The 23,993-nt window shown below is 37.4% G+C and overlaps 1 protein-coding gene across 1 annotated transcript in view; it reads left to right on the forward strand.

Annotated features, from left to right (window-relative positions):
* ASXL2 (ASXL transcriptional regulator 2) overlaps positions 1–23,993 on the forward strand; it is a 130,844-nt gene that overhangs the window by 32,510 nt on the left and 74,341 nt on the right. Inside the window, exon 2 of the mRNA XM_027033360.2 lies at positions 15,844–15,926. Within this exon, the coding sequence (XP_026889161.2) occupies positions 15,844–15,926 (83 nt within the window). The remainder of the gene's footprint in view (positions 1–15,843; positions 15,927–23,993) is intronic.

A 23,993-nucleotide genomic window follows, 5' to 3' on the forward strand; every position in this document is an offset into this window, starting at 1 on the left:
GTTATAATAAATACAGTATGATAAGAACTATGAGGGGTGTATATAGAATGCTGCTGTAGGAGCGTATTGATTTTTGAAACCGTGAGAGGATGGAAATGTGCAAAGAGGTTAGAAATTAAGAGAATTCTGAAAGAGATCATTATTAAAATACTGTGGAGAATAAAAAGTCACTTGTGGAGAGGGTAGGAGGGAAACAAGGAGAGTCTGGTGTAACAGAGCTGAGCTGAGTGCATCTCAGGACAGAGTTAGTGATCAACAGATACTGCTAAGCAGCCAGGTAAGGTCCTTTTCTGTCTTTCCTTTTCAGATATTTGGCTCTATTAGTTATTCCTTCTAAATTGCATGTATTGTTACTTTCTGTTTAGCTTCTAAACTCACGTAGTGTTTGCATAGTTAGTTAGGTGGGGATACTGCATCCTCTTGATTCATCTTGTTTCAAGTGTCATATTATAAGTAGCACAAGTTTGGGTAATGGAGGATTTGTCAAACTTGATCTGAATAATCTATTTGTCTGTTTGAGGTGGGGAGAATTGGATAGCTAGGGATGCTTCTCTTTCCTTTTATCCTGGTTCCGTGAAACTTGTTCAAGTCCATTTGACTACGCAATTTTTCCTTGACTCCACATTTCCTTCACTGTTTTAGGAAGAGTTGTTTCAATTCCCTGTCACCACTTCTGGACCTCCCATTCAGTGCTAGGCCCTGTCAAGTTTGATTTCTTCTCTCTTGGTTAAGTGGAATCTGAACTTGTAAAACTAATTAAAGAGCTCTTTGGGGCACCAGTGTGGCTCAGTCAGTTAACTGTCTGACTTCGGCTCAGGTCATGACCTCATGTTTCATGAGTTCGAGGCCTGTGTTTGGGTTTGTGCTGATAGCTCGGAGCCTGGAGACTGCTCTGGATTCTGTGTCTCCCTCTTTCTCCGCCCCTCCCCTGCTTGTGCACGCATGTGCTCTCTCTCTCTTTTTGTCTCTCTCAAAAATAAACATTAAAAAAAGGGGGTTCCTTGTTGCTAAATACAGGGGATTTTGAAGTTGTCTCAGTTTGTAGGCAGTTTTTGACATGATTGACCACTTCATCGTTCTTAGAATGTTTTGTCTTTTCTGAGGCACCATGTTCTTCTGATTTTCTTCTTAGTCCTCTAGCCACTCCTTACTTAATGGCTGGTTTTTCTTCTCTGACTCTTACACATTGGTATATTGGTTTTGTAGTATAGGCTTACATCATTCTGCATATTTCCTGGGTGACCTTATTCATTACTATGACTTTAGTTACACTAATTGAAACTAATTAGTTAACACTAATTGAAGCTTAGTAAGTAAGCCATATAACACTGATTTAAATCTATAAAGATTATCATATTTTTATCTGCACATTTTAAATGCAAGATAAAATCACCTAGATTATACAAAATTCAGGCTCTGCATATATGCATATCTGGAAGGAACTCATGAGTGCATCAATAATTGAAATGCTGTTGTTCATGCTAGAGTTAAACTTGAATCTTAGGGGCTGTCTAGATTTTTCTTGGTACTTATTAGAAAGTATAATTTTAATATCTTATTAGCTGGATGTGAGAATCTGCAAATAAAGAAATAGATGCTTTTTTATAAAATACATGTTTTAATTTTTTAAAGTAGGCTCCATGCCCAGCATGGAGCCCAACATGGGGTTTGAACTCACGACCCTGAGGTTAAACATGATCTGAGACTTAAGAGTTGGGCACTTAACCGACTGAGCCACCCAGGCACCCAAGAAATAGATGTTTCAGGCACACTTTAAAATTTTTATTTTATCATGCTTTAATTCAGTGTGATGTTAATTTTAATTCTTCTGAGCAGAGGTGCCTGGCTGACTCAGTTGTAGAGCATGCAACTCTTGATCTTGGGGTCATGAGTTCAAGCCCCACATTAGGTGTAGAGCTTACAGTAAAATAAAAAATTCTTCTGAGAAGCTATTCTGATTGTCATAAAGTAGTTTCTACAAATTGTGTTTGTAGTTCCATGAACAATGCCAAAGGAATGCTATTTTTGTTTGATAAACACTGCCCTCCTGTGGTTAAAGTAATCTAAATGTTTTGTAAAACTACTATGGTCTTTCTGGTAAAATAATGTAATAGTAATACAATGTAGTAATAGTATTGTAATAGAAATGTATCTAGTGTATCTGCACATTTTTCTCACTCTGTCTATGCATAATGCATATTTTCTTATTAAAAATTAAGTGATTAAGTGAATTAAAAGTTAAATGTAAATGAAAAGTTGGAAAAATATTAAGCTATCTAAGGGAGGGAAGATATAAAATGTAGAAGTGCTAAAGAAAATCAAAAGAGGGGTGCTTAGGTGGTTCAGTTGGTTGAGTGTCCAACTCTTGATTTCGACTCAGGTCATGATCTCACAGTTCGTGTGTTTGAGCCCTGCATAAGGCTCCATGCTGATAGTGCACAGCATGCTTGGGATTGTTCCCCCCCCCCCCCCCTTCTCTCTGTGCCCCTCCCGATGCATGTGGTTTCTGTCTCTCTAAATAAATGAATAAACATTGAAACCAAAAAGCTACCAGAAAAAAAAAAAGGAAATAAAAAGAGAAGACCAGTTATAATACATGAAGTTAATAAAAACCTCCATGTAAAAATAGCAGTAATGAAAAGATAAAGGATAAACTGGAAAAAATCTTTGCAATAAATGTGACAGCAAAAGTTTTAGTATTCATTTTAAAGTTTTAATATATTGAATGTGAAAATAGAACTCATACAAATGGTATGTATACTAAGTGGACAGTGGTCATGAATAACCAGTTTACAAGTGAGGAAACACAGTTATTAAATCACAGAAATATATTAATTTGTAATGATATTTCATAAAATGATATTCATAATATTCCTAATGATGCTTCAAACAAACAACCCAACTTCACTGGTTCCCTTTGGAGCATACTAGGAAAGTTGGGTAATTACTCTGAAAATTATTAAATAGGACACAATCAAACACTTATCCTTGTCTGTATGAATTCTCTGTCTTTCAGGTAACCAAAAAGTAGATGGAGGAAAACGTTTCTTTTTGGAAGGATTTTAGCTAATGAATGAAGAAGGAATGATAGACTTATCACCATTTTTGGACACCTAAATAACATAAGGAGTCTAGGTAGTGATCATTATGGGTACTAAAACAATTAGGTAGGAATGCTTATGGGAAACTTTTAAATACTTTATAGTATAAAATAGCTTGTAGTTTATAATATGAAAATCTATAGAAGTCATTTCAAAAAAAGAGACCACAGATATTTTGTGTTCTGACGTGGTGTGATAGGAAGTCTCCAACACTGCCTATGAAGTGTTTTTGCTAAAATAAAATACAAATCTGAGCCAGTCTCTAGGTGTTAATTCTAATATTCAGGAAATATGAGGGACAGAGTACTATACAATTAACAAAATACGGAAATGTGGGAAACTATAGCACAATCTACCCGGTTTCTTCAGTAAATAAATTGGAAGAAAAATGGAAGAAATCTATAGATTCGAAGAGAGTTTAAGACATGTGTTAATCAAATGTGATATGTTTGGGTCTTTGAATACTGATTTGAGCAATCTAACTGTTTAAAAAAGTTTGTTTTTTTCATGAAAATTGGGGATGTCTAAATAATTTGACATTAAAGAATTGTAGTTATTTTTTGAGGCTTAAAATTTGTTTTTAATGTTTATTTTTGAGAGAGAGAGACAGGAGTGCAAGTGGGGGAGGGGCAGAAAGAAAGAAAGACACAGAATCTGAAGCAGGCTCCAGGCTCTGAGCTTGTCAGCACAGAGTCCAACGTGGGGCTCGAACCCATGAACCATGAGATCATGACCTGAGCCGAAGTCGGATGATTAATGACTGAGCCTCCTAGGCGCCCCTAGGGGCAGAGAATCTTTCACAGGTTCTATGCTCAGTGCAAAGCTCCATGCCGGGCTTAGTCCTGAGACACTGGGAGCAGGACCTAAGCTGAAGAGACGGACGCTCTACCAACTGAGCCACCCAGGCACCTCAAGAAAACTAAGTGATTCGTTTCTCCTCCAAACTAAGTGATTTATGGCTCTAAGTATTGAGAAATCTAGCACAAATAATTTTCTAAATTTAAAATTAATTTTGAGTTCCTAATATTTAAAGGAACTAGTGATAAACTTTTTTTTTAAAGGAAAGTAAATATCCCTTACGCAGTTGTAACTAACTGGTTTCTTCTATTTTATTTCATTAAAGACTAGTATATCTAGAAAATCTGGGAAGTCCTCACTAGAAAGGTGTATAAAATTTTTTAGGTCTTTTTTTTTTTTTTAAATAATTTTTAAAAATTTATTTTAGAGAGAGATAGAGACAGAGCACAGACAGGGGAGGGACAGAGAGAGAGGGAGGCACAGAATCCGAAAAAGGCTCCAGGCTCTAAGCTGTCAGTACAGCGCTCCAGGTCTTTGATTTAAAAAAAAAAAAAAATAATTAATTAATTTTGAGAGAAAGAGAGTGAGTTGGGGAGGGGCAGAGGGGGAGGGGCAGAGAGGGAGGGGGAGAGAGAGAATCCTAAACAGGCTCCATGCCCTCAGGGCAGAGCTAGACGCGGGGCCCGAACCCACAAACTGGGGAAATCATGACCTGGGCCGAAACCAAGGGTTGGATGCTTAATGGACGAACCACCCAGGTACCCCAACAGGATGAAATTTAATTGCCAGGGGGATGATTGTATCAGTTTCCTTAGAAATTCCTCCTAGTTTTGTTTTTTTTTTAATTTTTTTTTTAACGTTTATTTATTTTTGAGACAGAGAGAGACAGAGCATGAGTGGGGATGGGGCAGAGAGAGAGGGAGACACAGAATCTGAAACAGGCTCCAGGCTCTGAGCGGTCAGCACAGAGCCCGACACGGGGCTTCAACTCACGGACGGTGAGATCATGACCTGAGCTGAAGTCGGACGCTTAACCGACCAAGCCACCCAGGCGCCCCGAAATTCCTTCTAGTTTTTGACGAGGGCAAGCAATTGTACAAACTGTTTTTCTTTTATCAACTCCAGTGCTTTTCAGAATGGTTTACAAAAATCTCTACATTTTCCCACTTTTCCTAACCATAACTTGTAGCAACAGAGTTCCTCAGAGATTTCAGTGGCAGTATGTTTTCTTCTGGCAACCAAATGGATTGTTTGAGGGGAAGTTCTGTGTTGGAACTGAATCTGCTTAACAATGCTTTTAATGTAGTTTTGTGCTTTGGGTTAATCGTTGTGTATTTTTACTCTTTTAACTTGTTGATGGAAATACATTTTGTTTAGGTAGACTTGGCAAAATCATTTAATGTTCTTTCTTTTATGGAATAAAAGCAGTGTATTTGTAGTGTTCAACCAGGTCTCTTGTGATGTAGTTGTTAAGTTGTGTGTGTGTGTGTGTGTGTGTGTGTGTGTGTGTGTGTAAGTAGGCTCTATGCTTAACGTGGGACTCGAACTCACAACTCTAAGACCCAAGACTGGGCCAGCTGAGTGCCCCTGTAGTTGTTAAATTTTATAATTTATTTTTTATTTTTATATTTTTAAGTTTATTTATATTTGACAGAGAGCATGAGCTGGGGAAAGGGGCAGAAAGGGAGAAAGAGAATCCCAAGCAAATTCCGTGCTGTCAGTGCAAAGCCTGACATGGGGCTCGATCCCACACGAGATCACAACCTGAGCCAAAGTCAAGAGTTGGATGCTTAACTGATTGAACCACCCAGGCACCCCTATAATTTTAGTTTTTAATTTGATTTTTTTTATTTAAATCAAGTAACTTGTTGCCTTATGTCAGGGTCACCCAACAAAGGAAATATAAATGTTTAATGCCATGAAAAATCCAACCTCATAAGTAACTAAAATTTTAAAATTGTAGCATATGTATATTTAAAATAGTTACCAAAGAGTTTTAAAATGATATAAATGTCGGTTAATGGTGTAGTGAAACTCCCGTACATCTGGCAGATAGCAATTTGACTATATTAAAATAACTTTATGCAGCAATTCCACTTGTTAGAAGATTTTAAAAATAATCAGAAACACTTGGCATTTATTATAGTAAAAAATAAAAAAACACAATAACACATTGAGAATTGCTATATCCCCAAGTTCTATTTTTTTTTTCTCCATGTTTGTTTATTTTTGAGATAGAGAGAGGGAGACAGGATCTGAAGCAGGCTCCACACTGTAAGTACAGAGCCTGTTGCACGGCTCAAACTCATGAAATGTGAGATCATGACCTGAGGCAAAGTCAAATGCTTAACCGACTGAGTCACCCCTCTATCCCCAAGTTCTAAATGAAACTGCTCAAAATAAAATATTCTCTTTGACGCACATGGTCTTTCATAAGTTATAGATATTGTTCTTATTTTCATTTTACTGATGAATTTGAGGCTCAGAGATTGACTTTCCAAAGTCACAGAGCTCTAAATGATAGAATCAGGGATAAAATTAGGGTCTGTCTCATTCTTGGCATTTGTTGGTCCAGTGTGTGAGGATAATGATAATAGTGCTTCTTTAAGTGATTTAAAAATTTTTTAAATTTGTTTATTTTGAGAGAGACCGTGTGTGTACTGGTAGGGGAGGGGCAGAGAGAGGGAGAGAGAATTCCAAGTTGACTTTGCAGAGCCCATTGTGGGGCTCCATCCCACAACCTGTGAGATCATGACCTGAGTCGAAACCAAGAGTCAGATGCTCTGAACCACCTGGGCACCCCTTTAAGTGATTCTAATATGCAACAATAGGAAATGGGTTAAGTGATTTAGTGTTTATGTGTGTATAATATTCACTGGAGTATTATGCTGCTATGAAATATATCAATAAATGTCTCAAGATTTACAAAAAAGGGCTTCTAATAATATTAAAATAGTACAAACTGATATGTGCAGAAGAAATCTCAACTATGTATAATGTTACTGAAAAACTCCTGGAAGAGGGGGTATGCCAACATGTTAAGTCCTGTTCTGTCATGGCAGAAGCCCTCTGTACATACAGTGAAATAAAACCTGTGGTTTTTTTTGTTGTTGTTATTCTGAATTTTCTAGAATGGGGATACCTGGCTGGCTCAGTCAGAAGAGCATGTGACTCTTGATCTTGGGGTTGTAATTTTGAGCCCCACATTGGGTGTAGAGATTACTAAAATAAATAAATGAATGAGTATTCTAGAATGAATATGCATTATCATTGGGGAAACCCTGTTACTTTACATATGGTATATCTGACTGTATATAGATTTAACTCAGCACCTGGAATTAATTTCTTTGTGGACTACCATGAATTTCACTGGAAGTTGGTGAAACACTCTTATTTAGCCTGATTAATACTAGAATTTGAGAAACACAGTTTTTAAAATATTAGGATCTCCCCAGGCCCCACCAGGATCTTGTTTTTCAGTTTTATGTACTTGCTCATTTCTAAAAACAAAGCCAGGGACCCACTTCTTAAGATATCAACTTACTTATAGACATATGTAGAGGCTGACATTTTCATTAAGCTAATTTTGTCATGTTTCAAAACAGACATGTGAGAAAAAGATCTCTATTGGATCTTTACAGTTGAACATCCTATTCCTGTCTTAATCAAAAGAGTAAGTGACATTTCTGTAATCCTGTTAGTTTTTTTGTTTCTGCCTGAAGAGGTAAGAACCTACCCACTATTCAGCAGAGGCAGTTTGTATCATTCCAAAGCATATTTTAGTTAACAAAATAAGTATTTCTTTTATCATTGAACTCTTTGTTTTGTTTTGTTTTTGAGAGAGAGAGAGAGAGAGAGAGAGAGAGAGAGAGAGAGAAAATGTGCACGAGCCGTAGAAGGGCAGAGGGAGAGAGAATCTTATACAGGCTCTATGCCCAGCTTGGAACCCTGTGTGGGTCTCAATCCCACGACCTTGGGATTGTGATCTGAGCTGAAATCAAGAGCCAGACGCTCAACCGACTGAGCCACCTAAGCACCTCTGAACTCTTCACTTTGTATAAAGTGTTAATATTATCCTCTAGTTTGGGGAATTAAGAGTTTTGCCATCTAAGTTCAGGCTGTGCTTTGTAACTTCTCTGAGTCTTAACTTCCTGGTAAAATAGACATAACTAAACCTGTTTTCCTTCTTGGATTATTGTGAGGATCAAATGAAATAGAATGGCTATGTGATGTTTATAAACCATAAGGCAGTTATAAATATGTGTGAATTAAGGGAGAAATGTAAAAAAATTTTATGTATTATCTTGGCAGCACCATCTGAAGATAATCTTCATAGGAAGTTGTTTTTTGTGTGAATTCAGGTTTTATTGTTTTAATAGGTATATCAGTCTTTTGTGTTTTTATTTGACCATATTTTATGTGTATATTTCTATATAAAAACTCTTTTTGTGCCACATAAGTTGGTACAGACACTATGGTAAACAGTATGGATGTTCCTTAAAAAATAGAACTACCAGGGGCGCCTGGGTGGCTCAGTCGGTTGAGCGTCCGACTTCAGCTCAGGTCATGATCTTGCAGTTTGTGAGTTCGAGCCCCGCGTCGGGTTCTGTGCTGATAGCTCAGAGCCTGGAGCCTGTTTCAGATTCTGTGTCCCCATCTCTCTCTGCCCCTCCCCTGCTCATGCTCTGTCTCTCTCTGTCAAAAATAAATAAACATTAAAAAAAATAGAACTACCAGCAATCCCACTTCTGGGTATATATCCAAAGGAAATGAAATACTGTCTTAGAGAGGTATTTGCACCCCTGTGTTCATTGCAGCATTATTCACAGTAGCTGAGACATGGAAACAACTTAGGTGTCATACAGATGATCTGAAAAAAAAAAAAAAATTACTGCGTGCAATGGAATACTATCCAGTCATAAAAAGAAGGAAATCTGCCGTATATGACAAGGATGAACCTTGTGAGCTTTATGCTAAGTGAAGCAGTCAGGTAGAGAAAGACAAATACTGCATGGTCCCATATGTGGAATCTAAAAAAAGTTGATATCAGAGCACCTGGGTGGCTCAGTCAGTTAAGAATCTGACTCTTGGTTTTGGCTCAGGTCATGAGTTTGAGCCCTGTGTCAGTCTCTATGCTGACTGTTTGGAGGCTGCTTGGGATTCTCTGCCTCCCTCTCTCTGTCCCAACCCTGCTTGTTCTCTCTGTCTGTCTCTCAAAAATGGACGGATAGTTGGATAGATAGATTAAAAAAATTGATCTCAGAAACAGAGTAAGTTGTTGGTTTCTAGGCTTTGGGGGTAGGTAGGGGAAATGGAGAGATGTTGGTCAAAGGATACAAACTAGCAATTAGAAGAATAAATTCTGGTGATCCAATTAATGTACAGCATGGTGATTGTAGTAAACAATATTGTGTATTTTTTTGCTAAGGATATGGGACTCCTGCGTGGCTTGGTTGGACATCCAACTCTTGATTTTGGCTCAGGTCATGATCTCACGGTTGTGAGATTGAGCCCTGCCATGGGCCCGGCACTGGGTATGGAGCTTCCTTAAGATTCTGTCTCTCTTTTTCCCTCTGCCCCTCCCCAGTGCTTGTCCATGCATGCATTTTCTCTTAAAAAAAAAAAAGAAAGAAAGAAAAAGAAAAACTGTGAAATTTGCTACAAGTAGATCTTTTAATTGTTACCATGTGTACAATAACTATGTGATAGTTAACAAAGCTTAATGTAATCATTTAACTATATATAAGAATATCACATGACCATATTGTATACTTTAAACGTACACAGGGTTATTTGTCAATTATGTCTGACTAAAGCTGGGGGAAAATCAGACTAAGGGAATAAAGTGTGTCTGCATGTGCGTGTGCATGTGCGTGTATGTGTGTGTGTGTGTAGGTGGTGGCGTTGCTTGTGAGTGTCTGAGTGTATTTTAGAGTGGTCAGGATCTCTTTGAAGAAGTGAAGGGAGAGAGTTAAAGGGGAAAGCATTGCAGGAGGTGGGACAGATGCAAATGGCCCTGAGTTAGGAATGAATTTGTTATATTTGAAGAAGGGCAAGAAGGTAATGTAAGAAGAGTAAGATACAGGATTTCATGTAGAATTTTTTAAGCTCTATCAAGGAATTCAGATTTCAATTTTAGCTAATTAAAAGAAGTGTTAAAATCAGAGGAATAATGTAATTTAAGTTTTAAGGTCACTTGCTGTCCTGTGTCCCGTGGATAGATTGGTCAGTCATATTAGTTAGACACAGACTTGGCTGTGTGTAACACTTCCTTAAATGGATTGGATGTGTATTTGTCTTTCATGCAGTGGTCTGGAGGTGTAGTCAGTAGTCTGCCATTCTTAGGGAATGGCCTTACCTGTATGGGTCAGGATGCCTTGTCACCTCCATTGTCAAAGCCTCGGGGTAGAGAAAGGGCCAAAGTGGGACGTGCTCTGGCTTTTTGAAAATCTGGTTGTTGCTGTTACCACGTTCTGGTGTCTAGAACTTGAGTTCCATATCTAGTTTTGAGGGAGGCTTAGAGAGGAGGCCTCCATACCCAAGTCATGTTCCCTTTTCATTTATGGCTGTATAATATTAAGTGGTATAGATATGCCAGTTTCCTTGGTGTCCTGTTATTGGAGCCTTTAAATTTTTTAGTGAGTAACATAATGAATATTTTCTTCTATCTCAGTAGTACTGGATTATGTGTACATACTCATTTCATGGTGTTTACTTATTGCCATGTTTTTGCTGTCTAAATTAGCAGGGGAAAAACATTAGAGAATATGAGTTTTATATTTGATTGTTAGTAAAAAAGTTCTGGTTCTTTTTTTTTCATAAATTTTATTATGGGATATTGAATGTGTACACAAAAGTTGACAATAATATAATGAATATCTTTGTACCCATTGTGTAGCTCTTAAAATTACCAACTCATAGCCAATCTTGCTATATTTAAGCCTCTGTCCTAATTTCCTCCTGTATAATTTTGAATCAAATTCCAGACATCATATAATTTCATCTGTAAATATTTCAATATGTAAATGCATTTTCATATGATTGTTATCCTATTGTATTAGCTCTTTTATGAATTATTTGTCCATGTCCATGGTGTATATTTTTTCATTTTCAGTAATTGTATACATTTTAATATATAGACAATAAATAAAGGCTCAGTTTTCTATATGGGCCTTAATTTGGACAAGGATAATAAGTGAAATTTTGGACATGCTAAGTTTGAGATGTTTCTGAAGCATCTAAGGTTGATGTTTAAAAGGTAGTTATTGGGGCGCCTGGGTGGCGCAGTCGGTTAAGCGTCAGACTTCAGCCAGGTCACGATCTCGCGGTCCGTGAGTTCGAGCCCCGCGTCGGGCTCTGGGCTGATGGCTCAGAGCCTGGAGCCTGTTTCCGATTCTGTGTCTCCCTCTCTCTCTGCCCCTCCCCCGTTCATGCTGTGTCTCTCTCTTCCCCCCCCCCCCCAAATAAATAAATAAATAAACGTTGAAAAAAAAAATGAAAGGTAGTTATGGGGGCGCCTGGGTGGCTCAGTCGGTTGAGTGACCGACTTCGGCTCAGGTCATGATCTCACGGTTTGTGAGTTCGAGCCCCGCATCGGGCTCTGTGCTGACAGCCCAGAGCCTGGAGCCTGCTTCTGATTCTGTGTCTCCCTCTCTCTCTGCCCCTCCCCAACTCATGCTCTGTCTTTCTCTGTCTCAGAAATAAATAAACATTAAAAAAAGATAAAAAAAAATAAAAGGTAGTTATGTACAGACTGTGCTGCTTTTTCTTTTGTCAAAATACGGGTGCTTGGTGAAGACTTGGGGATGGATGATGTTACTCAGGGAGAGTTGGTGGAATGAGCAGCAAAAGCTGCAGATTGATGCTTATAAATTATTTAAGGGTGGGCATAGAAAAAGACACCTGTGAAGAAGACTAAGAAGAAGGGTTTTAGAAAAAAAGTCTAGAGAGAGCAATGTCTAAGAAAAGAACGGTTATTAACACTGTCAGATGTAGCAGAGAGATCAAGGAAGATGATAAATGGAGGTGTGTCTGTTGGATTTTATGATTAAGCAAATGAGAAAATGGATGTAGACACCGGACACAGTGTGCTGTAGTGATGCAAGATAGACCTGAGTTTGAATTCTGGCTACCACTTAACCCTTGCTGTCTTGTGTTTGGAAATCTACTTATTGAACCTTAGTTATCCCACTTTTTGAATGGGGATATTAATGTTTTCCTTTTAAAGTTCCTGTGAAATTTAACTGAGAGAATGTATAGCACTTATTTGTATTTTCTTCATAGGTGGTGGTAGGTGATACCACATCGTGATACCTTAATGGCTGATCTAGGGTATCTGACTTTAATGATTTCTATTATATAAGTCCTGTATCTGTTATTATTGACTTGCTGTACTAAATAATATTCTTTTGGTAGTATAGTATAGAGAACTGGTTCAATTTTAGCTTTCATTGGCATCTTTTAATTGCCAAGAGTTCTTTATTTTTTTTTAATTTTATTAAAAAAATTTTTAAACATTTATTCATTTTTGAGAGACAGAGTGTCAGCAGGGGAGGAGTGGAGAGAGAGGGAGACATAGAATCTGAAGTAGGCTCCAGGCTCTGAGCTGTCAGCACAGAACCTGATGCAGGGCTCAAACCCACGAACTGTGAGATCATGACCTGAGTTGAAGTCAGATACTTAACCTACTGAGCCACCCACGTGCCCCTAGTTCTTTATTTCTTCAACAGTGAGAATGGAAAATGATTTAAGTATAAGAGTTCTGCTTAAACTTTGGATCTAAAAAAAGAGGAAACCAGAATTGACTTAAAGGGAGTCATTTTAGTTATTTATTTAAAAAATTTTAATTTATTTTTTAAAATAAATCATTTTAAACCTAGTGAGCTAGTGGCAGACACTTAGTTTTCCTTCATCTGGGAATGTTTAGATTTCCCCTTCATTCTTTTTTTTTTTTTTCCATTTTCAGCATTTATATTCATTTTTGAGAGACCGAGTGTGAGTGGGGAAGGGTCAGAGAGAGAGAGAGGGAGGCATGGAATCCAAAGTCGGCTCCAGGCTCTGAGCTGTTAGCAATATGGGACTTGAACCCAATATGGGACTTGAACTCACAGACTATGAGATCATGACCTGAGGTGAAGTCGGATGCTTAACTGACTGAACCACCCAGGTACCCCCTTTGTTCCCATTTTTTAAAAAAGTCATGTCGATACTAATATGGGGCTTGAACTCATGACCCCGAGATCAAAAGTCAGATGCTCTACTGACTGAGCCAACCAGGTGCCCCCTTTCCCTTTTATTCTTAAGGGGCGTTTTTGCTGGATAGGAATTTTGAATTGAGAGCCCTTTTCTTACAGTACTTTACAATGTTTTTTTCACTATTTCTACTTTCCATGGTTTCTGATGAGAAATGTACAGTCACTGGAATTGTTCTCCTAAATAAATGGTTGTTTTACCTGGGTTGCTTTCAAATTTATTTTGTTGTTTTAGCGTTCAGTATGGGTTTCTTTGAATTTATGTTGTTTGAGATTCATTGACCTTGCTGAAATTGTAAGTGTATATCTTTAACCAAATTTGGGGAGTTTTCTGCTGCTGTTTCTTCAGATACGGTTTTTGCACTCTTTCTCATCTCTTTTTGGGATTCTGATAACATGAATGTTACACTTTGTGATTCTTTCCCATTAGCCCTGTTCATTTATTTTTTCTACCATTTTTCTGTCTATTCATCAGATTGGATAATTTCTATTGCTTTAGCTTCAAGTTCACTGACTCTTTTCTTCATTATCTCCATTCTGCAGTTGAGTGCCTCCAGGGAATTTTGGGTTTTATTTTGGTTATTGTATTTTTTAGTCCTAAAATTTTATTTTGTTTCACACAGTCTCACACACACACACACACACACACACACACACACACACACACACACTAATCTTATTTCTCTGCTGACACTCTGTTTCTTTCAAGAATATTCTTGTCTGTTTCTTTCAAGAATATTCTTGTTGACTTTTTTTTTTTTTAAGATTTTATTTTTGAGTAGTCTCTACACCCCGTGGATGGAGCTCCAGCTCACAACCCTGAGATCAAGAGTTGCATGCTCCACCGACTAAGCCAGCTAGGTGGCCCGATTCCTGACTTTTTTTTTTTTTTTAATGTTTATTTGTTTTCGAGAAAGAAAGTGTGTGAGCAGGGTAGGGGCAGAGAGAGAGGGAGACACAGAATCCAAAGCAGGCTCCAGACTCCGGGTTCCGAACTGTCAGCACAGGGCTGATGTGGGGCTCAGCCTGCAAGAACTGCAATATCATGACCTGAGCCAAAGTTGGATGCTTAACCAACTGAGCCACCCAGGCACCCCCCTCTTCCTTACTCGAAGCATGGTTATAATAATTGCTTTAAAGTCTTTGATAATTCCAATGTCTTTGTCATCTTGGATTTATTCTGTGTAGGTTGTCTTTTCCCTTGTGAGTTCTTGAGAGTTTCCTAGTTGTTCAGTTGTCAAGTGATGTTGGATTGTATATAGACATTTTAATGTTATGTTATCATATTGTATGTCTTATTTAAATCCAATGGAGAATAATTTTGCAGGTATTTAAAGCAGGTATTTATTTGACTTGGTTTTAAAGCAGGTATTAATTTGACTTGTTAGGTTCAGATCACAAGTTTCCACCCACCTTTTGTGCACTAAAATTCCAATATTTAGTTTTCAAAGCCTTTGCAGAGTCGTTCTGATCTGTTCTGCATGTGTACCACTTACTGGCTAATTTGGGAACCGGATAGTATGATTAGGGTCAGACACACACATGCATAGCTCTGGAGTGACCCCAGGAGTGTTTATGGAACTTAGTGGTATTATTTTCTTGGCTCCTTTGTCTTTGCAATAACTTTCTCCCTGATAACTTTCTGGCTCCTACAGACCCTTCTTCCTTGTCCTATGGCTGGACACTGAGGCTTTCATTTCTCTGTTTTGCTGTATATTCCACAACTGCATCTGCCTTTGATGGCAAACAATAGGATGACAGAGAAAGAATATAAGCCATGTGGATTCCCTTCACACCTAGGGGATTAGAAGGGTTCTGTTTTGTTGGAATTTTCAGTCCCTGTTCAACCATTGCTGGTATCACCACTGCCAAGGATGCTGTCTTGGCTTGTCTGGGGGCATAGGTCAAGAAAAAGGGGGGAAACCTCAGAAAACCGCCTCTCCCTAGGGGACCCCTTTACTGGTCCTCAGATCAAAAAAGAGAAGAGTTCTCTTGAGAGCCATTTCTGCCTGCTGTTAGTGGACAGTTCTGAATTTGTACTGCCTTTGAGTTTAGACTGAGTGGTCCCAGAGCAAATAAAATCAGGAAACTCACTTAGGGGTTAGTAAAACTTCTAGTTGTGGTTTTGTACTCCAACCCGATTGCTACCTCAGATAGCTGCTCCATGCATTCCGTCCAGGTTTTTAGTCATATTCAGCAGGAGATAAACTATGCTTACTCCTTTTTTACCAGAACCAGGAAATTTTGTTACAACTGTATTGTTCATTTGTTTTGGTTAAGAATTTACTGAGCATTCATGCCATACTCAGCTTTGCTGGGAATGTAAGGATGATAATCTCAAACTACCTATAGTAGATCCACAGTTAGGCATGTGACATGGGGGTGGAGGCAGAAAGTACATAATTTTATACTAAACACTACTAATAAATAATTTAGTTATTAATCTTAATCTTTTTTGATCCATTTCTGTTTCAGGACTTGACATATTGTTTGTGACTAAGAGAGAAGAACCTGTTTATATTCCATTAATTTTCCATTTTTCTTATTGTCCCAAAATTAAAGGGATGAAAAGTCCCTGGATATGTATGTGCTGGATGAAATTAATACATAGTTATAAGAATAAGAACTATAATTATACATATAATAAGAACTTAAAATAAGAAATAATTTATTATTATATACTTGTTTCTCAGGTCTTAGAAAAATACCCCAATACACCCATGAGTCATAAAGAAATTCTTCAAGTTATCCAGAGAGAAGGACTAAAAGAAATCAGGTGAGTTACTTAAATATTATTAGTAATAATTATAATACTTGATTAGAGTGTTTTGTAGTATATAGCAGTGTACTTTAGCCCTGAAGATTGATGATTTAGTAATAACTGCTTTGCTAATTTCTGATTTATTCAGTTGTCAGATCTCTGGAGTTTTCAGTCATAGCACAGTTATAAAACCACAAGTATGTTTAAAAAAAAATTCTTAGAATGTATCTGTTTCCATCCCATGCACTTTAATTCTTAGGAAGGCCTGGAGCCATCTTCAAACCTTCATCTATGAGTTCAGGCTTTTAATTTAATAAACTTGGTCAGTAGCATGTAACACGTATTCTCTAGTGCAGGGAGAGTGCTAGAAGTAGACAATCCAGGAAGAAATAACCTTGGCCAAAAAGAATAAAATGGAAAAGGTACATATAGAGCAGTATGTATTTCAAATAATAGTTATATGTACAAATGAAACAGCTTGGGGTCAATTAATACAGGACCAAAGATAAAACACACTTTAATTTCTAAGATCCTTCTATTACAATAGCACGTAATAGTCACTTCATCAACAAGACCTTCTGTCATCAAGAAATGTTAAAATTGGGGCAACTGGGTGGCTCAGTCAGTTAAGTGTCCGACATCGGCTCAAGTCATGATCTTGCTGTTCACAAGCTCGAGCCCCACGTAGGGCTCTGTGCTGACAGCTCAGAGCCTGGAGCCTGCTTCTGATTCTGTGTCTCCCCTTCTCTGCCCCTCCCCCACTTTTCCTCTGTCTCTCTCTCTCTCTCTCTCAAAAATAAGTTAAAACATTAAAAAAATAAAAAAGAAATGTTAAAGTTATGTTCAACATACTTTGTATTGTTAACATTGAAATCTGGGAGTCTACATGAGAGATATTTTCATTAAGATGGGAAAGGTTGGAGTGCTTTAAAACTGCTACTAGTTTTCTCAAGTGGGGGTGGTATTGTGTAAACACCCTTAGGGAAAGTGTTCAGAATTTATGGGGCTGTGTTTGATTGTCAAAGTGACTAGAAAGTACAGGAGCACGGTGGCATTTAACAGGTAACAAGATGCTAAATGTCTCACATTGTGCTGGATGGTCCTTCACACTGGAGAATTGTTCAGCTCAGATGCCAGAGTAATAATGAGCTATGGTAAAATATTTGTAAACGGACAGTAATACATTTTTTGATAAATAGCTGTTGTGTGTTCTAGATTGTAATTCTCATCTTCTTGAATACAAAATTCAGTTTTTTGCCTTTGTTTGCTAACAGAGCTCAAAAAATTTTGTTTGATTTGTGGCCAAACGTCAATAGGCTGGGAATAAAATAGGTTTGTGTTATGACTTTGAAGGAATGAAGTAAAATTAGTGTATTTCACTTTATGTAACATAAGCCTCTCAGAAATTGTGTGAACATTTAAACATTTTTGTAAATTAAAAAATTAGTCACTTAATTTATCAGTGATATAATTCTAAATTTTTATTTGAATTAGATAAGACTTATTAGATTAAAGCATAATGTCCATGTAATAACAGATCAATTTGTACAAAGCTACAGGAGCAAAAGGTAGTGATTTTTGTGGTTCTGTGGAACAAACTCTGCTAAGGTGTTCTAATGTTTTTTATAACACTATGGGGTTTTTATAGAATATGAATGGGCAAGAGATTTCATTTTTTTCCCCCTTAAAATTGGACTTTTGATGCACACCGGGGACATAGACCAGGATATCTGGTGTGTAGAGAGTAAACTACCCTCAGTCCCTTAGGTCTCAGTGACAGGTGCAGGGTCATCTGGCTCCAATATACTAAAGCTCTGTGACTTTACACTTATCGTTATCATTTCTAGGAAGCAGGCAAGAATAGTAAATATGTGAAGAATAGTAAATAAATAAAAGAAGGGGAAAAAAAGAGATTTAGAAAAAAATAGCAAAATGGTAGAGTCAGCAAAAATAGCTTCTGGCTTCACTTCGTGATAACAATTTATAAGTAGCTGCTCTTGGTTAAACTACATTGTTGTGATGCAATTGTGTAACGACAAAGCAGTTCTTTCTAAGTCACCATTGACTTCCATTTTGTTAACTCCATGGGACTTCTAGTTACTCTTACTACTTAGCATTATTTAACACAGTTGACTACGCCTTCCTTTTTGAAACTCTGTTACCTGAAGCAATTACAAACATTTCTCCTCTCCTCCTTCCTTCTCAGTTTTTTTTCCTTTGATCATTACCTTCTAACTTAAGTGCAATTTTGTCCAATCCCATAGCTTTAAATATTATATGTTATCAATTCTCAAATATGTAGGGAAGCTCTTACTTCAGCCTTTGTATATGCTGACTTTTTTTTTTTTTTTTAACGTTTATTTAGTTTTGGGACAGAGAGAGAGCATGAACGGGGGAGGGGCAGAGAGAGAGGGAGACACAGAATGGGAAGCAGGCTCCAGGCTCTGAGCCAGCAGCCCAGAGCCCGACACGGGGCTCGAACTCATGGGCCGCGAGATCATGACCTGAGCTGAAGTCGGACGCTTAACCCACTGAGCCACCCAGGCGCCCCATATGCTGACTTTTTAACAAGGAATGTGCTTTTACCTCAGTTACCTCTTATTTTTTACGTGTCAGTTTGAATATGTCTTTTTCAGAGCACTTTGGCTAACTTTAGAAGTTAGAGCATATTTCCTTTTTTAGTGTATTATAGTGTTCTGTTTATTTCTTCATACCACCTAAAGTTTGAAGTCACATATTTTTGTGATCTTAAAAAAGTCATCAAGCTTCTCTATTGCTTACATTAAGGTAGCTCCATGAGGAGTGAAATTTGCTCTTTGTCCCCCTTCTCTTTTGTGTTTGGCATATGTCAGACATTGAAAACCTACTTGTTATATATGTGAAGTATTAGTAGTTGGGAGATCACATTCAGATGCAGTTACAGCTTATTCTCTTGCTGCAGTGATGTGTTAAATGATAGTCTTATAATCATTAAAGTTTTTAGATTACTGAATGAAATAGATAATATCTTTATTAAAGATGTGCTGCTTTTTACAGTTTAATTTCCATTCCTCAATCCATAGTACGTGGCTTTCAGTTCTTTTTTCCCTTTGTAGTTTTCCCCATCTTCCCCATTTTGAAGAAGCTCACTTAAGTTTGATTATTCCACATTCTATTGTTTTATTTTAAAATACATTAAAGTGGACACAGCCTAAATGTCCATTAAAAGATGAGTGGATAAATAAAACGTAGTATATAATTTCAGTGGAATATTATCAGCCTTAAGAAAGAATGAAATTCGGATACATACTACACGGATAAACCTTAAAAACATGCTAAGTGAAATAAGACACAAAAAGACAAATAGTGATGTGATGACAGGAAAAAAAAGGACAGATATTGTACAGTTCCATTTGTATGAGATACTTAGAACAGGCGGACTGATACAGAGACAGAAAGTAGAATAGAGGTTACCGGGGACTGAGAGTAGGGAAGAATAAAGAGTTATTGTTTAATTAGTATGACGTTTCTTTCTGGGATGATGAAAAAGTTATGGAAATGGACAGTGGTAATGGTTGCCCAGCATTGTGAATGTACTCCATGCCACTGGAATCTACACTTAAAAATCGTTCAAATGGGGGCACCTGGGTGGTTCAGTTGGTATAGTGTCCGACTTTTGATTTTGGCTCAGTTGTGATCTCACGGTTTGTGAGATTGAACCCTGCGTCGGGCTCCACTCTAGCAGTGTGGAGCCTGCTTAGGATTCTCTCTCTCCCTCTTTCTCTGCTCCCCTCCCCCCCAAAATAAATAAATAAACTTTAAAAAAAGGTTCAAATGGTAACTTGTATGTTACATATATTTTGTCACAAAAATAGTATTAAAAGGTAAGTGATTGGCTCCTGGCTGAGAAGGACAGAGGTACTGGTTCCTTTAAGAACTTAAGAGTTTTTAAGAGGTTTTCTGCAGTCTTTGAGCTGTACAGTTTTATAAGTCTCAGGGTCTGGTCAACAGACAGAAGCTACATGGTAATTTGAACAGGGAAATTGCTAAGTTAACTAGTTATTAATTTGTTAACCAGAAATTAACTATTAAAAGGGAGCAGCCAGTACCTGCAGGGCTGAGGCAGTGTGACCTAAGGAGACCCCTCCATGTCCCTAGGCTGTTATTCAGATCTTAATGGACAAGGTAGGACTGGTCCCGTGGATGACAAAGTTCACTAGTGCTGTAGCCTGGGCTAGCACTTAGGAAACTCCCTACTGAGTATTAGGAGAACTTGTTGGAAAACCTCCTGCTGGGCACCTGTCCCACATTCACTGGGAGCCAGCTGAGGCTCCAGCAGAATTTTCTGGGAAGCCACCCACAGTCATTCTGCTGAACCTTGCTGAAGGTGGAGGGCCGTCAAGTGTCCTTCATGTTGCTGGGTGCTGCGTGTCATAAGAGCAGGCAGGCAACAGTAACAGTAAAACCAGAAAGAAAAGCGCCCTTTCATGCTGTAGTGTTCCTCCAGTGCACTATTGACAAACTTAACGTTGAGCCAACTGGCAGAGGAGAAGTGTTTATAGGGTCCAGCTCCACTAGTACAGAGAGGACAAAGGAAGCTGGATTTGGAGCTAAAAGTCAATAAATTGATAACTAGCACAACAGCCTTCAGTAGTTTTTCAGTAGAATAACTGAAATCATTGTCTGGCCCCATATACCATTTTGTTTTACTTGATTTGTTTCCATCTTCACTCCAGCTAAACTGTATAGACAGCACATAGTATTTTTTAAAGAAGTATTCTATCTGATAATCATTGACATGATTAGATTTACTCTACCATTTCACTATTTTCTGTTTTTCCTTATATTTTATTTTACTGTCCCCTCTCTGCTGCCTTCTTTTGCCAGTGTTATCTGGCTGGCTCAAGTCTCTCAAAAGGCCTAGTGAATATTTCTTAATCCAAGGGCAAAGACCAGACCTCTCTTTGGGTAAAGGTAAATTCTTTACTACATACTCCCATACAAATCAAATTAGACTTCCCAAATGTGCCAGCTTTCTTAATTTTTAATGTTTAAGGTAGTTGCTTTTTAAAAATTGACATATAATGAACACACCATAAAAGCATTTTAAAGCATATGGTTCAGTGGTTTATTATTTAATGTATTTGTACAGAACATTTCCATTATCCCCAAAAGAAACCCTTCAGTATTAGTTGTCATTCCTTTTCCTTGCCCCACCCTCAGTGCCGCAGCCTTAGGCAACCTCTAATATGCTTTCTCTGACCATGGATTTGCCAATTTTGGATATTTCATAAAATGGAATCACACAATATGTGGTCTTTTTTGACTGGCTCCTTTCATATAGTATAAAGATTTGAAGGTTCATTCATATTGTATTATTTATCAGTACTTTATTCCTTTATTGCTGAATAATATTCCATTGCATGCATATGCCACATTTTATTTATCCATTCATCAGTTGATGGGCATTGGGGTTATTTTCACTTTTTGGCTATTATGAATAATACTACTGTGAACATCCACGTACAAATTTTTGTGTGGGAAGTTGCTTTCTGTATTTTTACAAGTTTTAGTGCAACCAGCCAGAAAGAGAGGCTATTGTGGGTCTGCTCTCACCAAGTCTCACTCAATTTTAAATCATGAAATTGGATTGAGCTTTAAATTTGTGGAGTTCATGGAAACATGAATTAATCCACAAATTTCAGTTCAAAATCATTGTGTTTTTCTTTGGCTTAGAATAGAATTCCAGATTTTGGTGTAGCCTTTGTTTTTCAGTCATTTTAAAACTATAGGAAGGGGGTTTATCACAGATAGTCTAGTATAGGCTACTTAACACAAATATTTTATGACTAGTGTTTGAAACCTCCATGTTGAGTAGTTCTGTAATCGGAGCCAGTTTTTTGTACCAAATGAGTAATTGGATGTGAATAGAACACAGTAAACCAGTATGGATTTAACCACTGGTTAAATGTTTAAGCATCACTCTGTCCAAACGTGTAGTCAGTTCTCAAAAGGAAATAATACACCTGCCTCAAACATTTGCATCTGATAATTACAAGATGATATGTAGTCTGAATTATGATTTAGATAAATATATATATTTAGATGAATGTAATTTATGAAGAATGGCCTGCAGCAGTAGGAGTTGAAAGGGTTAAGGAGACAAATAAAGGGGCTGCTTTACTAGAGCAGGCAAACTATGGTGGTGTTTTGTTTGGATTTGGTAAGTAGTGCTGGGGAGAATAGATGGATTTAAGATACATATTTCAGGACTTGCTGGCGGATTGGATGTGGAAGGTAAAAGGAAAGAGGAAATAAAAAATGATTTCTAGGCTTCCTGATTATATAGCTGCTATTTACTATAGAAAAAAACTGAAGAATGAACTGGACAAGTGAGGAGTTGTTAAAGGATTCACTGAGCATGTATTTGTGGATTCAAAAAAAGTTGTGAACCTTACAAGGGGTGAGGAGGTATTCAGGTGTAGGGCATGGTTATAGTATAAATTTCAAGGTCGCAGCTAAAAGGTAACAGTGATCTGGAGCTATAGAGTAGGTGTCTATTTTCAGAGATTAATACCTAATACCTGTTTGGCACATCATTGAGTAAAGAGTTCTGGTGTGTTATAGAATCCAAAAATGCATCCTTTCCTTTCATGATAATGTACTTTCACTTATGTTACAAGTCTCGGTTAATAAGATACTGAAGACAGTTACCTAAATATAAATTTTTACTTCTAGAAAATTGCAAATGGAAAGAAAAGCATACATTCTCCAGCTAAATTATAAATTGTCCTCTCACCCTGGACTGTTTTGAAGTCAATCTTAGGCATTTTATTACTTCAGCAACGCAGTATATATCCAACAGAGACGAACTCAAGAGACTGTGCAAATTGAATATTTTGGCTTATCAGAAAAGCAAACAACTAAACATAGACATTAAGTGTGCAATACTGTTGGTGAAACATACACAGAATACTCCATAAGTCAAATGTTTGTGTGTGTTTTATACAATTCCCATGAATCCTTTACTGTTAATCACTCTTCACTACTTCTTTCCTTAGTCTTGTACAACAGGTTTCTCCCCTTCATCAGCTGTGGCAGCCATTAATGTTTAAGTATAGGACTTCAAGCCTTCCTTCTAAATTAGCCATTGCTTTTAGTGCCTGCGCCCCCCCCCCCCCCAGGTTTTCTTCACCTGCTTTGTTCATCCTTTAGTGTATTACCTTGACTCTTCTTATATATGCTATTAGAGAAAGAGAGTTTTTAGCAAAGAAGAGAAAAATAACTATTTTCTGAAACCCTTTTCTCTTACTACTATTTCTTTCCATTCATAAGTAGAAGAGGAAAGAGAAATTAGGAAGATTCTTGGTATTATGAATTTATCATCCACAGATTATTTTCTGAATTAGACCATTTATGAGTGGTCCCAAGGGTTCATGATATACAATAATTAATAATTCTGGTGAGTCATGAATTTGAATCTTGTACACCATAAAATTGATGTGGGAGAATAAGTTATGTAGCTAATAAAAGAGTGTAGCCAACTACCTAGCTTTTAAATTATAATTTAAAAAATTGGATTTTTTTGCAAATGAAGTTTCTCTAGCTGTTTACAGCATGATGGCCCTGATTAACAGTACCCCCAGAAAGGTAAACCCTGTTGTATTCCTCACCCTTGCCTCCCTTCCCCAACCCCTTTTCCAAATCAGTCACATTATTTCAGTCACAGAATGTTATAGCTGGAATAGTTAATTGGGATATTACCGTTACATGTCAATTTATTATTGAAGAATTTAGGCCCATGGAGATTGGTCAGGGTCAGACAACTGGTTCTGTGAAGGTAGAAACCCAGGCTTACTGTTTCTGGTTTTGTTCTTATTAATATATCATACTGTCTGTATATCCCTAGTTCTTCCTACTCTTTTGATTAGTATATTTGCTCGATTTTTCAAATCAGTCTTGTATTATGTGCTGGTACATAATAACAGGGTAGTTGCTATCTAACTGTAAATTTCTTTCTGGAAGAATTTGGAACAAAAACCTCAGCCATTATAATAACTTGACTTCTGAAAGGGCCACTACATTTTTAAAGAATTTACAGTA

The sequence above is a fragment of the Acinonyx jubatus genome, chromosome A3 (genome assembly GCF_027475565.1).
Source record: "Acinonyx jubatus isolate Ajub_Pintada_27869175 chromosome A3, VMU_Ajub_asm_v1.0, whole genome shotgun sequence".
Lineage (NCBI taxonomy): Eukaryota > Metazoa > Chordata > Mammalia > Carnivora > Felidae > Acinonyx > Acinonyx jubatus.